The 18,211-nt window shown below is 41.7% G+C and overlaps 1 protein-coding gene across 2 annotated transcripts in view; it reads left to right on the top strand.

Annotated features, from left to right (window-relative positions):
* Positions 1-18,211, top strand: part of FEZ2 (fasciculation and elongation protein zeta 2) — a 473,881-nt gene that overhangs the window by 421,261 nt on the left and 34,409 nt on the right. For both annotated transcript variants that reach the window (XM_078649276.1, XM_078649275.1), the window contains 2 exons: positions 548-623; positions 2,873-2,938. In XM_078649276.1, coding sequence (XP_078505402.1) covers positions 548-623; positions 2,873-2,938 — 142 coding nt within the window. The remainder of the gene's footprint in view (positions 1-547; positions 624-2,872; positions 2,939-18,211) is intronic.

Genomic DNA, 18,211 nt, shown 5'->3' with positions numbered 1-18,211 from the left:
AGCTGATGTTCTTGCTCCTGAGGTTTAAGAAGTAGTGGGGACAAGGGGTCCATGGATGCATCCAAGTGGATGGAGTTCATGATGGCTGTAGTGCTCTCAGTGACGAGCTGGTCCCATGCGGTGAGCGGGTGATCGTGGGTGGCATCCACTGGTCTGGTGAGGTTGTGGAGGCTGGTGGGTTGTGGTTTGAAGTTTCTGTAGATGGTGGATATCTTGTTACCGAAGTAGACTTACAGGGTGTGGTTCCTGGTAAGGGGAGATCGTGTTTTCAATGGCTGACTGGCAGGAGATACTTACTCATCTGTAATCAAGACTCTGGGGGTTATACAAAAGTGGCAATGCACTAAGCCCTGTGTAAGGCAAATGTATCTGCTATGGATAATTTGTCTTTATAATACATTTGGATAATTGTTTAATTTATGTCCTAACCATAATGAAATGGAATAAACTACTAGAATAAAAGCTTCCTCTTTTTGACAGAAAACGGTTGTGTCTTGGGAGAAAGTAAAACAAATGTCAATGTTTGTGTATTCTTTTTATTTTACAGTATTTGACAACAGTTATACCTTATGAGAAGAAGAATGGGCCGCCATCTGTTGAAGATCTCCAAATATTAACAAAAAGTAAGAAGGGGAACTTGGCAAAAGAATAATGCAAGTGGGAGTCATTCTGAATTTGACGTTTCGTAATGCAATTTGTTAATGTAATAAAGTTGTACATAATGCGTTTTATGTAGATACTAATATAGTCTTTTATTGGCGAGCAGCGTGGTCTGATTTAAGATTGGTAATCTATTCATGTTTGTCATGTCATTGTTGCCTGAATATGCTTAAGTGGGAAAGGGTCCTCTTAGTTTAACTTAAGTTTTAAAAAAGTACTGAAATGTATTCCCATCCAATTTAAAATGTGTGTATGAGACAGAAGTTGTGAAAGTGAGTCAGTGACCAAGCGCAAATTATTGGTCAATTACATGGGCAAGAATGTGCGTGATTGGCTTGCTTCAGATTCTCTATGGAGCATCTTGCCTTTTTTTTACGACATTTATGGGAAAACGCCGTGATAAGCGCCGTCCACGCGAAACACCTATTTTGTACTGGTGTGCGATTAAATGTCCCAAAATAAATTTCGGAAGTACAAATAGTTTTCTGAAATAGATATTGAGTTTTCTTTTAGGAACTTTTTGACCCTCCCTCCTGAAGCATTGATCCGTTTTTTCATTCACTGACGCAAACTATTACAAACAGCCACAATTGTTAACTGCTTAGAACCAGCCTAAGTATGGCTTTCTCAGAAAGATGCTGAATATTTTTGCTTCTTAATGACAGTATTGCAGTGCTGGATTAATGTGGAGGCCCCTAGGCAGTCAAAATTTCGGTGCCCGGATTTTATTTTTTACCTACTGACAGCTGCCAGAGATTAGCTTTTAAAACGAAAACTGTTAGGTGAAACCGATGTCTCTGGCTTATGTACTTTAAATTGCTAATGGGTACATTACATTATTGCAGTATTTTTTCTATAGGGTCTCTAATGGAAAGTTTTCATTTCTTTGAGTTGATTCATTTTTTTCTGTCTTTTGGAAACAATATTTAAGAAAGCTTCATTGTAATTGTCCTTCAAGATCAAATCAATATTATTTTGATCCGTTGAAGTGGGGCTCACAGGCCGGTGCCTACTTTGCCTATTCAGTAATCCAGAATTGCCGTAAAGGTCTCAATCGCACAACGGAACACTGATCAAATCAATTACAAATGTAATATGGAACGTGCAGCAATCAACATGTGTCGTCGTCCTGAGCCTTATCGCAAGCTTTTTCGATAAATTTGAAATTGACGTGATAATGATGCCACTGTTTAATAAACTACAACAATTATGTGAGTAATCAGCTCACGCAATAGCACATCCATTTGAATTAAATCGCGTTCCTTTCTGATGTAGCTCGAAGAAAGCTGAACGAATAATTCAGAAAACCAGTGCTGGCTCCTAAACTTTTAAATTGGGATTTTTGTTGACACCTGGGGTTATCGAGAGTGGTGCACAGCTGTACAAGTTCATTCAAAGCGGTTTAACATTAGGCATGTTAGCGTAGGCCTAGTACTGACATCCATGTGAATTCGGCTGCACCTCCTTTATGGATAATACACTTACTTGTAGGGGCTTTCGGCGATCCGTCTTTGGTATATTAGTGTGTCATATACATTTTTTCCCCCCACTGCAGCATACAGCATGCAACATCCATTTGCTAATTTAACTGCGAGTGACCGCATTATGCCCACACAAGCACACACGCAATAGCTCCCTTCACTGCCACGAAGGAACTAATATGTTGATGTGTGCTTTCTGAGATCAACAAAATAATTGTTGATTTTCGCCAATGTGTTTTAATATATTGACGAGGCTATGGCAACTTACCCCAACCACGAAGTTATGCAAAAATCATTAGAAAACAAGCATTGACAAGAGCCAAATGGATGCAGTCAATGCCAAACCTTTCCGCTTTGCTCGTGCATCTTTTGATTTAGGTGCTACCTCAGCTGCAAAGTGTTGGTTGTCCTCTTTGAAGTCCATCAACAAGCTGCTAGCCCGACAATGCTAAGAGAAAGGGGCCCTTAAGTTTCCTATGTGTAGGACTGTTTCCTTCCTCCTATGTGTGACACTGGCTGTTTAGAATGTAACCTACTTGAGAACCATGTCTGTGGAGATGAGACCGGGAGTGTCGAACAGTGGTCCATTTGCGACTGTAATTCTACTAGGCATTCTGGATGGTCGTAGAGTACCTACTACAATGATTAGTGATACGAGTCCTATGGATTTAGCTATTTACAAAATATATGACTAAGTAGCAGTGATCCATACGTTTCTTTTCGCTTTCTAGTACTTCACGCTATGAAGGAGGACAGCGAGAAAGTGCCAACTTTGTTAACAGACTACATTTTGAAGGGTGAGTTTGTATGTTAACATTAATGTTGCGTTTTACATCATTAATATTTTCACAAGCTTTAGCATTTAGTATGTGTATGTGAAGATCCTCATGGTTCATCTCATACATATTTCATACTGTTAAGTGCAGTGGCAAAATGGAGCAATATGATTTTCTGTATGCAAGATGTGAAGTAAAGATGATCTTTCCTCACAAAAATCAGTATTCTTCACATTTAAAAAATGCTGTAAAAATATTTGCTTCATGTGTTTAGTGAATTGCATGGTGCTACAAATATTATCAAAGCCATACAAATCACATTAGCGGGTTAACTAGTTTACCTACAATTCTTTTTTTATTGAGATTTCCTTCCTTTGCTTAATTTTACTTGCCAAAAGTGTTCCCCCCCGCTGTTTCGTTAAACTGTTGTCATAAATGCTGATTTCTGCTTTCCTGCCTGGTTTTTCGTGGTTTATTGCTTCGTTGAGGACTGTCATGGTACATTGAGAATCTAGAAACATAATTTTGCCGAAAAGATGCACACAAAATATATTGCTTGATCTCAATCCAACGCGTACATGTCTAGAATCAAAATGTTCCCACAAACATGCATATTAGAGCAAAGCATCTCGTTTTGGTCCATCGCCCATGCTCTTTGCTTATCATAATGCCCTTTCTCTGAGCTATCCTTCGAGCTGGAAGTCACTCTTGCTGTTAGTTTGAAACAAAATGGCGTTAGTTTAGACTTGAAAGAATAGGTTCCCCTCATTGCAGCAAGGCAAAATGGTTCAGCTGGGAAAGCGGACTGTTAGCTGTACTATGTACGGCTTGAGGCCTAAATACATATCTGGATATAGTCTTTGAGGCATCTTTTAAATGACCCCTTTTTTACTGGGATCTCCTACATCGCTATTGTACTCAACTTCCATTTGTTTGAATATCATGAAAATGCCATATATATGTTTATAAGGATATATTCAGTATGACACCCATGCTAGCGACCCTAGACGGTCCTGGAGGAATACCTTCTATTTCTTGCATTTATTTATGAAGTGTGAAGTTAGCCGCAGGGCACTGCCAGCCTGTAAAGTTTTACAACCAAAGCCATCTTCCTTTTGGCATGTTTTGGTTTTTGCTCTCGCTACTTTCCACCCATATATTCATTTTTGACCATAAAAACAAAGTCTCCTTTCTGTCATGCTCTGTAAATGTCTCCAAAGAGGAATTCTTTTGCATTCCTCTGACTCTGTTGGTCCTCTTCGGGGAGTGGAGTCTACATAGAATAATGATCGATATTGAAAGTAGCAGAACTTCAGTTGTTTGTATTCCCGTTTTGTCCATTGCAGTTTGCTCATCATAAAAGTGTTTTATTTCATTTTTAAAACCTGCCTTATATTTTGTTATATATGTCTGTAGTAGATACTGCATCTCTAATACAACTCTTGGCACATTAAATATATGCCGGCAGCAAACAATGTACGATTTCCCCATAGCAAACACTACCACATGGTGGACAAGCTGCCTGCCTTTCCGCAAACATTGAGAGGACGGGGAGGTAGACACCAATGCAGTTTGTGTGTGCAACACAAGTAGCTCTCCTACTTATGGCGCACATATGGGGCTACCGTGTCATCATAACATGGTTCCTTGCTGAGTTTGAGCTCGGGAAAACTTCTCTGAAGCAGAAGTCTTGTTTGAACTGCTGCAAATCTTCAGGGCAGCATTGTGTTGTAATTGTATTTATATAGCACTTACTACCCCTGATGAGGCGTCGAAGCGTATGTTCGGCGATTAGTGCGCTACTCCAGAACCCATAAAGGATTAGTGTTGAATTAGTATAGTGAAATATGAAAGTAATTTGAGTGGTGGATAGGTTAGTCAGTTATTTGGATTCAGAAGGATGGCGGAAGGATTAAAAAGGGGAAAAAAAGGTTTGTATTTTTATAGCGCTTGTTACCCCCGATGGGGTGTTAAAGCGCTTTTTTGGGGCGAGCCTACTACCCGTAACCCATAAAGGATTAGTGTTGAAAATTAGTATAGTGAAATATGACAGTAATTTGAGAGTTAGTCAGTTATTTGGAGTGAGAAGGGTAGCGGAGTGATAGAAGATGGAAAAATGTTTGCATTTATATACCGCTTGTTACCCCTAAAATGCCTTCTTACAGTTGACAGAAGGTCAAACATGAAATGTATCAGCCGCCTCCTGTCGCCCTGTTCAACACATTCCAAGATCAGTCACTGCATATAGAGTCCTATGCAAATGTCTTTCATGTTTGTTACATTTTCTAAAAACTCTGAAGCAACAAAAGCACTTCAGAGAGTTCTTGAGGAGGTGAGATGATGAATGAGCCAAAGTAGCCTGCAGTAGAACAACTCTAAAACAGAGCTGCTTATATTTTGGGCAAAGGTCCAACCTGTGAGTTTGATCTCACCCAGAGCTTTCTGGGCACTACATCTCTTCTGAAGAAAAGGTGGAAAATCTGGTTGTGACGTTTGAGGTCAAAATACACCTTGACCATCAGATCGGCACTGTAGGAATAAGTTGCTTTTCCGGATGAACTCCATCCTCAACAGGGCTAATGTGGTTGGAGCTGCTTTTAACACCTGGATTATTGTAACACACACAGTTCTGGTGTGCCTGTTGCCCAGATTGTGTTTTGGAAAGGGGAGAGAATACAGTAGTCTGCCTGATCTTGGGCCTTTGGAAACGTGGCCACGTGGTAGCTGCCAGGAGATCGTTGCTTGTTTGCGAGGATTCAGTTCAAGTTAGCATGTGTAGTTTTCCAAATGTATTCACAACCTGGCTCCATCATACTTCATAAACTATCCGTGCTCTCACCATAAACTTTAGACATTTACACCCTATTGATAAGTGTTGGATTAAGTAGGTCTGAAGAGGTGGGCAAATCTTGTTGCTACCACGGTTCTACCTCTTGGTACTCACTCGCCTTACAGCTGTGTGAGATTAATGTACAGAACTTATTTAGACAGACTCTGTCAAGTGTATTTGTTCTCTGAAAAACCTGCACCAAGAGCCTAATTTACAAAAACCTGTGCAACAACAAATGAGTAAAACGGGCCATAATGTTTAATTTCATCAATAGATATTTAGCGATACAAAAGGGGATGATGGAAGGAGCGTTTGAGCAAATCAAACACTCACCCCCAGTCAACTGATCTGGGTTTAATCCATCACCATTCTTTAGCTCACTCGGCCACCCCAGTTCAGACATGGCTATATGCAAATCAGTCTGACCCTGTGCCTCATGGGAACAGTCCAGCCCGAACTGCCAAGCCATGTCTTCCCTGGACCGGAAACAAGCATCCTGGGACCGGTTTCGGATTCATAATCCTCATCAGCCAGGCTATCTTGAATCCAGTGGCCAAGTGAGCAAGGGACTCACGTCTGAGCATACCCTGCCACACTTAGGGCGAACAAAGCGATACAAAAGGGGATGATGGACGGAGCGTTTGAGCAAATCAAACACTCACCCCCAGTCAACTGATCTGGGTTTAATCCATCACCATTCTTTAGCTCACTCGGCCACCCCAGTTCAGACATGGCTATATGCAAATCAGTCTGACCCTGTGCCTCATGGGAACAGTCCAGCCCGAACTGCCAAGCCATGTCTTCCCTGGACCGGAAACAAGCATCCTGGAACCGGTTTCGGATTCATAATCCTCATCAGCCAGGCTATCTTGAATCCAGTGGCCAAGTGAGCAAGGGACTCACGTCTGAGCATACCCTGCCACACTTAGGGCGAACAAAGCGATACAAAAGGGGATGATGGACGGAGCGTTTGAGCAAATCAAACACTCACCCCCAGACAACTGATCTGGGTTTAATCCATCACCATTCTTTAGCTCACTCGGCCACCCCAGTTCAGACATGGCTATATGCAAATCAGTCTGACCCTGTGCCTCATGGGAACAGTCCAGCCCGAACTGCCAAGTCATGCCTTCCCTGGACCGGATTCAAGCTTCCTAGGACCGGTTTCTGGCATTACAGCCGTCTTCAGCCAGGCTTGCTTGAATCCAGTGGCAAAGTGAGCAAGGGACTCACGTCTTATCACAAAATACCTGGTTTCTTTTACCCAATACTATTTCATCTTCCTAATACTTTTTTCGAAAGGAATAAAATACCCCTATATGTACTTGAAAAGGAGTAAGCAATTTTCACATGGTAAAATCATGTGAGAACTCGCCAGAATTCCTAAATAAATAGAACGGCACCAACACATGATTGTATTCTGTATCACTCTTTATTTGTGCTCCTTTTTATGACCCTCAAAACCTGCCATTTGCTTCAATGCATTTCGGTGAGGACCATGACCCCCAGCATCCAGTAATGGCTGCCACAACAAGTTGTAGCCAGCCAGTCCCTTTGGGTCCATCCTCCATGCCCCTGGGCGTCAGTGTGTGCTTACCCACCCTCCTTATGTTTTTTCATTCATTTTCAAAACACTAGGGATACCTTCCTCAGCCCTTTATCAGCTTCCAGAAAATATTGATTTATGTTGTGACAAGTCAGTCATCAATGACTAACCCCCCCTTAAAGTAGCCAGTCAGAGCATATCTAGCCAACAGTCTGGTTATACCTATTAATTTAGACCCTTCTTGGCCACGCAGAGCACATCTTTTAACTCAAATTTCTTAAACGGTTCACTAGATTTACAGCAACTCACAGAAAGCAAACTTCCAGAATAAAGTTCTGACTTTATGTCAAATTTGATGCAATTGTGTTGAGTTGTTTTTTTCACATCTGTGACAGATGTTTTCCATGGGAAATCAATGTTTTGAACCCCCCTTCTTATTGGCACCAACTTGATGAATTATCCCGAAACCACCTAGGCAGGAGCTGAAATGGAATGTTTTGTGCAGATTTGTCAAATTGCTCCAAAGTTATTAACAAAACAAAAAACTGTCTTCCTGTAGAAACTCTAACTTAACTTTAATTGTACAGTGGCAATCGCCACCGGGTACTGCGTAGCAGATCTCGGGGCGGGGATGGGCAAGAATCTTGAAAGGGGCAAGGATGCGCCTGAAAGACCATCAGTGTATGTTATTAGTTTGAGGTTATTCATTTTTTTAATATGTTATGTTAAGCTTTATTTGCACTGCTCTGAAGGTGTTAGACTACGGTGTTATTATATGCCTGTTTGAATAGCCATGTTTTCAGGAGTTTGCGGAATCTCATGAAGTCTGTGCAGGCTCTGATCTCCAAAGGCAGGGAGTTCCAGCATTTGGGGCCTAAAGTGGCGAACCTTGTCCCCCCCAGAGCGTTTTAGCCTGAAAGGAGGTGTGATCAGGAGGTGCAAGTGGGCAGATCGCAGGTTACGGGCGGGGGTGATCAAGCTGTCGATGAATTTTGGGTTTTTGTTATTCAGGGATTTGAAGATGATACATCCCACCTTGAAGGCGCATCTCTGGGTTGTTGGGAGCCAGTGTGAATTCTTCAGCAGAGGGGTAATTTGTTGCCGCCTATTCGCTTGAAGGATCAGCCTGGCCGCCTGGTTTTGAACCATTTGAAGGAAATTAGTGAGGTAGGCCGGAATGCCAAAGTACAGGGAGTTGGCGTAGTCAATGTAAGATATTACCATAGCGAGAACTGCCTGTTTTTTTGCTTTCTGACTAAGGAATCTGCTGATTTTCCTTATTTTTCTTAACTGGAACCAGCAAGTAGAGACCACAGCTCCAATTTGATTTTTCATGGTGAGATCGTTGTTGATTATAACATAATATTTATAATGTTATAATATAATTATAACAATTAAAAACCAATGCTACTGTTAGGCTTAGTATTTATAATAAACAATAATTTGAATTAATGTAAATCAGTTTAGGGTTATGATTTCTGTTAGGAAAAGTAATTTACAATATCAATTAATAAAAAAAGTAAAGGGGACTAACTCAAGGTCATTTCAGTGTTATGGATAGGTATGCAAAGTACAGTAGACAAAGCAAAGGTATGATGACGTAAAGGTGCTTGAAGCAAGTACTTGCAGCCAACGAGCTGCCTAGGTAAAGCACAGAAAGGAGTTGCATATGCAGTACTAAAAACAACAAAGGCTGCCTGAATGTCTTTAAAACGAATTCAAAATGCATTTAACCACACAGTCCCTATGAAAACGGCATACTGTGACAAAGTTAGCCTAGGTACGTTTTAAAAAATTGAGTTGCCAGGTAATTCACATCAAGGGCGCTTGCAGAATAGAACTTGAAGTGTCTGGGATGACCATGCACCCATCCATCGATTCACGCCTATTTAGGTCTGGTGTATATTCTCGTAGTGCCTAGTAGATGGCAGTGTTCCTGTGCGTAGGGAATGGGAAAAAATGCATGTAGGATTGCACAGTACTTATAAACCTTCTGTGTGTTTTTCATGGAATGTTTCACTGTGGTGAATCTACCTCTGGATGTTAGGCCGGACTGTTGTATCTTTTTTAGGTTTGCTAAATGATAACCCTGGTAAAATACTTTACTGTGCACCCAAGGTTAATTTAAGTGCTCAAAAAGAATTGCCTGCTGTTATAATCTCCCACATCCTGGTCAACAGAAATTCCATCTACGGGTGTAAAATAAATCTCCACTGATCCAGATCCTGACACGGAAAAATTATTTACTATGGGATTTTTTTTTACAAATTAACATTCATAAAGTTCCATCTGTGTGTCTATATACCAAACGTTTCGATGACTATTACTGCCCTGTAAACACGTGAATTAAAAAACAAATCTAGGAGGAAGTGTGTTTTTAGCATGGGAAAGAGACCGGGATACTGTAATAAAGTAATGGGTGTAGAGAAAGAAAAAAGAATGGTGCTGAAGATAAAAAAAATGATGTTCGAGTATACCAATTCACTCGATGTACAGTCGATAATCCACAGGAAAAGGGGTTTGATGCAGAAGTACACTTGGGAATCTATGACTTTTCTAGATTTCCATGAATTCCACCTGGGATGTTTGTCAACCTCCAAAAGTTACAAACATACTCGCATCATTGGTGTGAATTCAAATAGAATTACATTTCTGCCGTTTAACAAGATTTGGTGAAGCCATTCCGTTGAGCCGAAGTATCATCAGCTAGTCACCAAAGTTAATTTTCCCTCGAGTCCCTTTTATTGCCATCAAAATTCCATTTTTTTCTGCAGATCCATATGTTAAAACTTTCGGGCATCTTCCTCTTTGTTGTAGAAGTGTTCAGCTGTAATTTCAAAACGTCTCCACAGCTGCACCAAAGGATTACTTACCTCCTTGTGGTACTGGATAGCGCGTAAGATAGGCATGTTTGATCACAATACTTACACCTGCGTGGCTTAAGCCAGTCTCAAGTGCGTGTAGTAGATCTACATTTTATGGTGATTGTTATATACGTAGTGCTAAGTGCAAACTAAGGCCACGATTCTAAACCAGGCTAGGGACCAGTATAAAGGGTTGAGTGGGTAAATACCAGCATCCCCCTCCACATTGTTTTCTGTTGTCTGACGGTTATTTGGTTGCTAAACAGCAGCAACATTTTGCTTTCTCGTGCATTAAAAAAAACTGGTGGAGGCATCCATGATAATTACTAGGAGGTGCTTGGCCAGGACTTTAAGTGGGCCGGGTCTTGCTGGTGCTGATCGCAGGCAGTTCTAAAACACAGGTGCTGAGACTGGTCCCTATTGCTCTCACATTGACGATGAAAAAAATACATCTTAACTCTGCAGCAGTACCGCCTTTCACTGCCTTTGATGTAACTTCAAAGAGGTTTGACCGTCCTCCAGAGAAAAAAATTTGAAAAAAGATCGTCAGATCTTCAACCACCTCTGTTTCTTCTTCAGTATGCTCTTTTCAATTTTCCTCAAATGCACTTCCTTGGATCTCCCTCACTTCACCACTTCCAAAGATACACTGCACTCATTCACATTTAAGCAATTTATTAACTATTCCTTTTGCCCTGTAAATATTTTGCCATCTGTGCACCCCCTTCACACACATTTTCACAAAATTGCAATTACAACTGGAATACATGACCATTTTTCTGTGTGCTCTGGAAAGAGGCCAACACGCTTCCAGGCACTTGGATTTGGCTTCACCATCCGAGCTCTCAATCAAAGACCCTCATAAACACCGGGACAGCTCAAAGTATGCACAGAAAAAAAATGCAGAAAGAAACACAAAATGATTCAATAGCTAGAGGAAGGCAAGATTAAGTAAAACTTGAAACAAGAGAGGAACTAAATCACTGGCCTGCATTGCCTTAACGTTTTTAACACTCATTGTTTGTAAATCAATCTATTTTTTGGCATTAATGTTGTTAAGGGCATGAAGATAGGGCCAGTTTTAATGTCATACAGTGGATAACTGTCTACTGTAAGCACATATCTCTTGCTTTGTGCATCACTCTGATATTTGGATCAACTTCACAAGGGAACAACAAGATCACTGACCTGCTCGTCTTTTGGATCCATTTCGTGGAGGGAACAAATGCAGCAGCTCCACTTCTTACCGGCCTGCGATGTGCAGCCAGGACCTGGGGTGTCAGAGTCGGGGACGTTAGGGTGGTGATGGGTCTCGTAACAATATACACAACAGAAGATTAGCTTTCTAACACTTACCATTACAGAGGACAAGGCACCAGAACATGTGCTTAAATTCACTCCTATGTGTGACAAATGGTAATGATGGACAGTTGCTCTAATGCAGAGATGGAAACTCCCGCGCCCGAAACCATGACGCTGAAACCATCACTGGCCTATAGTAGATACTGCCATAGACTAAAATGCCATTGATTCATTATGAAGGGCTTCAAAACAGTAAGCCCTGCATTGTGCCTCACCGTTCAGAAAGTTTGTTTACTGCTTGAAAGCCTGGGACAGAAAGCCCACACTTAAATTCAATTATTTGATTAGAGATATGATCAGATCTCTAAATAAATCAATCTATTTAATATTTGTACAGGAATGTGATGGAAATAATTTCATTGGGGCGCAATCCCCGATCCCTAATGGAGAATATGCCTCTGCCACTGCATTCATATTAATACCAGGGATAGTTGAATAATGGAGTATGTAGAACATTTCCTGATAACCACATTGCAAGACAATTTTTCTGCCCCCATAGTTACTGCCACCTTCGTAATCGGGGCCTTCATAACCACCCTCTGTGGTGAAACATTCAACTCGAGCACAACTGTTCAAGGGAGGACGGAATGGCATCCATTTCGTTCCCCAGTGTTGCCCAGCATCCTTGCATAATGAATGATATGTGAAAGAACAATTTGACAATTAATTGCTTTTTTTCACTTCCATGCACTGTTAATTGTTCGGCACAGTTCAAATGTATAATGTGTTTGGTTTGGGAATGTCTGCTCTCATAGAATGGCCCTACTGTATAAATGTTTATGAATATCACATGTTTTGTCTTTTTGTCTCCCCTGGATTCCTTTTTTGTTATTTCCAAGTGCATCTGACTTCTTTCTTTGCCTTTGTGCTTTGCCAGCCTTGGTGTGAACGCTGGATTACATGAGGTTTGTGTCTTCATGCGAGACAGGAATGAGAACCATACTAAGGTCATGTTTTTAACAGCTGTTTACATGTAGACACCAATTCCCTCCCACGGCACCACCTTAGGCACAGGGGTGTGGAATTTATTAAAATATCTACTTGTCCATGGGGCAAGTTGCTTCATTAATCTACTTGTCCTGTAACAAAATAAATCCACTTGTCCCTTTGGTGCCATGTAGTGCTGTGACAAATTAGGGCAGCAATCTCATTATATAAGAGCTCTTATATAGCGTCTCTGATTATGACAGGGCTCATACCATAGTAGTGTTTGAATACTAGCAATCACTTTATGTTGTCACGTTTCAGCAGATCTACATACTGAGACTGAAGGTAGTGGTAAGCAATAGTTCCAGTGTTGGAATGCCCTTTTGAGTCGGAGTAAACCTACTATCTTGCATGTTTTAAGGGTTTTCAACAACTCTTCTCTAATATTTTCCCATACTGAGAAATGTTGGAAATGTACTCTTGATAATGGCAAACGTAAACCTTCTTCCAGAGTTGGGGGAAAAGTGGTTGGAGGTAAAATGAACTTCCAAACACTTAGGTTTTCACGTGAGCAAATCTACACATGCATATTTGCTCATGCTAAAATGCAGTTCACAAACATTTTCTAGGAGTACAATTTCTTGCCCTACTTCTGCCAATTCTTGTGAAATCGGGAAAGCCATAAAGCTGTGCTTAATGCAAGGACATATACCAAGGGTGCACTTTTGAGACTTTCTTTAATTATTGGGCCCCTAATTTGGTCTGGCGTTAACCATGACCTTTTGTGTTTATTAAAATTCTCTCTCTCTCTCTCTCTCTCTCTCTCTCTCTCTCTCTCTCTCTCTCTCTCTCTCTCTCTCTCTCTCTCTCTCTCTCTCTCTCTCTCTCTCTCTCTCTCTCTCTCTCTCTCTCTCTCTCTCTCTCTCTCTCTCTCTCTCTCTCTCTCTCTCTCTCTCTCTCTCTCTCTCTCTCTCTCTCTCTCTCTCTCTCTCTCTCTCTCTCTCTCTCTCTCTCTCTCTCTCTCTCTCTCTCTCTCTCGGTAACAGCTGGCTTCACTGTGAGTGACAGCATTCTGCTCTTTCACAAGGAGCATAGCGGCACAGAAAGTAGTTTTGTTCAGTGCCAATAACTAATGTGGCAGTGTGTGCTTTATTGAGACCAAAAACTATTTTTGCTTTTGCCAATGTTTGTTATAATGGTGAGGGCACGGCAGCTCTCACATCAATAAGGTTTTACAAAAACCATGCGAAAACAAGTCACACCTTGCCAAAACTAAAAAGCTGACCAACAATTTCAGACCTACTGGCTTTGCCAAAGCTTGTTTATTTTTATGTTTCCCATGATCTTATTGAAACTGGTTACACTGATTTTCCAATATGAATATTTCGGGGAAATACTGGCATGCATCAACACATTTTACTAAATGATGCTGCAATGAAATGGTACCTGAAATTTTACAGTAATTTAGCTAAATGTTTTTTTTTCCCCTACTTACTTTTTTAGGAACATTTTATATTGAAAGCAAAGAATCATTATTCTTGATTTCAAGCTTTGCAAATATTTGCATCTAATCAGAAGGCATTCTGGGAGCATTATGCAGAGCTTCATACTTCTAAACATTGAAACCGTGTGTACACATTTTTATACTGGAACCCCTATCAAGAGTGCAGTCAGAATTTACATTTACTTAGAGCACTCACCCTAATAATAAAGGCTTTAAATTAATGAACTATAAGTACAAGTTTGAACAGCATTAACATATGTACACAAATATTAACTGCAGGCAGTGCCCTTCCCTGAACCTTAATGTGGCACTGAAAACTGGCAGCCAAAGGGTTTGTGCTGCAGGGGCCTACTGTTGGGCCTACTTGCCCCAAGGACAAAATACACATTAAAACTTGTTGCCCTTGACCTCAAACAATATGTCCTGGGCGTCGGGCTATAGGAATTCCACATCCCTGTTAGGCAAGTGTATTGATAGCCAGTAGCGTTTTCTTAAAGTGACAATGCTGCTGAGATCTGTGAGTTAGTCCTCTTTCACTCTACGTTATTTCTGCATCTCTGTTTTTTTTCGTACAAAGTGTATTTGAAAGCACTCTATGAACACTCCTTCAATGAAATCTCATAGCGCCCGATTCACAAAGTTGTTTGCACGTGTATTTGCAGATTAGTGCACAAACAGCCCTTTTAATGAGTGCGAAATCATTTTATTGTCACCAAAGGAGCTTATAAAAATGTTAAAATATTTAGTCCTGCTTAAAACTACTCTGGTATGGTTTAATCTCGCACAGTAGTGAATCTTCACGACCCATTTCCATTCTGGAAATTTTTGTTTGTCAAGGGTAGGAGTAAATCCACTTCTGAGGCGAGTATGGGAAAGGAACATCCCGAAAACTGGTGACTTCTCCACGCAGAACTATAATAACGCCTTGAAGGGAAAAGATAAAACTGTAGTTACTCAAACTCAAAGCCACCTTTGCATGCACTGCACAGCTGTACAAATATGCTTGCAGAAAGGGTTTTGCATTGACGTAAGTGGGAATTTACAGACTTTTTCCAGGAATTTGACTGTAGATCTGCGACAGTTGCAGCTCTTGGAAGCTTTTAGAAAACATAGACATTAGAAAAAGGTATTCCAAACATAGGTGCAAATCAATACGTTTTTTTTTTTAATTAACAGGTTGGTATTGATTTGTTGTATTCTTTATTGTTTGGTTAAAACCATTACAAATTAAAACTTGATCAGTTCATTGTAAAAAGGACCGCTGAGTAGAAACCCACTAGAGCATTGTCAATAAATGATAGTCAACATATAAAGTTTTTTTTTCTTTTTCTAAAATAGAATGCAGAAGTTATAAGTTATTTAAAACGTTTGAATGCATTGTGGGCAGATTGTCTTCGCCTGGAGGATCGGGAACAGTACAGCTGATGTTAGCAATTTGAGATTCTGTTGTTAATCCGGCAGGCTGGCTCTCGGATTTGGCAGCGCTAATTTCTTCCAGCTGCTTTGACGCTTTGTGGACTAATTTAGTGAGCCCAATGTTCAGCTTGGAGTTTTCAGGATTGAGGGCTGCTATTATAGCCTGACGGCAGGTTCGAACTCCTAGCCTGATCCATTCGCCTCGCAGTATTAGCCGTCTGTCTGTGAGCATAGCGGGGCATGTGCAAACTATGTGTTCCAGTGTCTCAGAGTGATAGCCACACAACCTGCATTCGATGTTGTTAACTGGACGACGCCAGTCGGGCAGGTTCTTTAAGAATGGCCAGTTACCCATCCTTAGAGCTAAGAACTTTTGTTTCAAGTAAAATGAAAAAGAGCTGGATAAGTGAGGTGACTCGACTCCTGGTTTGAAATTTGTGATTACTGCCCAGGCGTGATTCCTTTTCGACAGAATTTCCCTGTCTGAATGAAATGACCACAGTCGGACGCTCTTCTTAATAACAGCCCTAAGCACCTGCTGGGAAGGGTTTGTTTCCCAGAATTCTTTGACTCCTAGCAGTTTTAAACTGTGATCCAGGTGATGACAATGATTCAGGCTGGACTGGCTTTTTGCTATTTCTCGCCAAAGTTTTGCCTCCAGGGAGCCCTCCCTTGAATGGCGCAGTCTATTACAGAACTTTATAAATGCTCCGGCCTTGATGCCGTGATGATCCAATAGTCCCAGTTCAAGACGAACCTGCGATGGTGAACTCAATTTTGGTAGGCGGAAGGCACGTTTAAAGATTTTGGTTGTTAATTTGTTTAATAATGAACTCGTTGTCCCCTTCATGATCTCTTGCCCATATGACAGAGAGTTGATTATCCTCGCCTTCATTACTTTCAGCATGGGAGTTAGACTTGGGCCAAGTAGTTGTTGTGATAATTTCACTGCAGCAGCCTCTAGTGACAGGGCTTTGGTCCTTAGCGTTTCTTTTTGTTTGACGAAAGAGCATCTGGGGTCCAAAAAAATACCCAAATATTTATAGTGAGATGTTGGTTCGATTTTTGTTTTGTTAAAAAACCACCAGCCACGTGGCCTTTTTTGCTTTCCAAAAGATATTGTTTTAGTTTCGGACAGGTTCAATTCCAAGGAGTTTCTTATTGTGTAGGGAAGCAGTTCGTCAAGAAGCCTTTGTAGACCCACTTTGGTATGACTTAGTAACACCAAGTCGTCGGCATGGAGCAGGTTGCTGATGGAGGGTTCCATCTAATTGAGGAGGATGGCAGTTAACACTGTCTAGTGACGGAGATAGATCTTGTTAGACCTGGGATCTCCAGACTACATAGGGTAGCTTGGCGCGGAGTAGGCAGATCAGTCCAAAAGGCAATAAGTGTTAAGCTTGCGTAGCACCCTTAAAGTAACTCAGCGATCACCCACTCAAAAATGACACTACACCGTATTTATAAAAGTAGAAAAGCTTTATCTTCCCTTCAGTTAGTTTATCAGTTACATATATTCGACAATAATTCACATAATAGTCGTTACTTCTGAAACACCTGCATAGATAAAACACACTTTACAATACCAAGTTACGTTTCATAGGTGAATCCTTTCAGCTCTCAAAATATATCAGGAAGAGTGAGTTAGTTCTAAACAGGCATTCATAACATTACCCCTTTTTGTAAAAATCAAGCTCCAATAATAATTCTGCAGCAAGGGTATCTTGAAAGAGGAATTAAGCAGTTGTTAGCCTAGGATGCTACCTGCAGGTCAAAGCAAAAGGTCATTTATACAGTGAGTACATTCCACCTTCTTTTAACCAGCGAGATCAAAAAGGACAATCCAAACAGGCAGAAAGCTGCTGATTAAAACACTCACATTAAGTAGACAGATTTTAAATTCAATTTAACATCATAGGGAGGCAGATACTTTTAAGAAGTTATGGCAACACTTCAGCATGAGCTGGTTAACATGACCCATTCGATTAATCTGCCACGCCCCAATCTCAAATTAGCTTCAGTCAGACCAAGTAGGTTCTTGTTTCCTTTGTCCTGTCGGACTCTGACTCCACCCGCGGTATAATTCTGCTGACTCCAGCACTCAGAGCCTCAACACAATCTCTCCCGATGAATCACAGCAAGATCGTTAAAGAAATGGGCCCTGCAGAGTCCTCCTGCTTACACTAGTCCAACATCCCAACTCCCAGCTTACTTCGTGGCCTGAGGCGTTGACAGCGTCTCTGGAAATCTACGGATCACAGTCTTTGCTTCCCACACTGCCCAGGGAAGGTGGAGCCCTAGTCGCTAAACTTCCTGAAAGGGAACCTCTCGCCCACGCCGGTCAGTCTCTCCCTCTTGCGCGTCCCTCACCTCAGCGTCGGAGTGAAGAGAACCTCCCTCGGGGCGGGGAATCTCACTCAGGGTTGGCCGCCTTCGATTCCGCCCCTTTCCTCCTGGCTGCTCCCTCCTGCCAGCGCTGGGGCTGGACTACACTTTGGCCTCACCTTCGATTTCCTCGATGTCGGCGGAAGCGGCACTTGCCTCACACGCCGGCCCCCTTCAGGTGCTCGTCAGCGGACCCTGCAGTCGGCGGACTGCGGAAGCGGCACTTGCCTCACACGCCGGCCCCCTTCAGGTGCTCTTCAGCGGACCCTGCAGTCGGCGGACTGCGGAAGCGGCGCTTGCCTCACACGTTGCAGGGGTTCAGGACAGCAAGGTAAGCCTGCGCCAGATGCGCCGGTAAAACCAGGGTCTTTAGTGATGCCTCAGGGCCTGTACTGATGGGGCAGTCTCTGGGGGTTTCTGTCGGGACAGCCAGAAGTCGGGCCTCACAACAAGGGTGAGA

The sequence above is a fragment of the Lissotriton helveticus genome, chromosome 6 (genome assembly GCF_964261635.1).
Source record: "Lissotriton helveticus chromosome 6, aLisHel1.1, whole genome shotgun sequence".
Lineage (NCBI taxonomy): Eukaryota > Metazoa > Chordata > Amphibia > Caudata > Salamandridae > Lissotriton > Lissotriton helveticus.
Note: the sequence above shows the minus strand (reverse complement) of the source record. Positions and strands in the feature narration are given on the sequence as shown.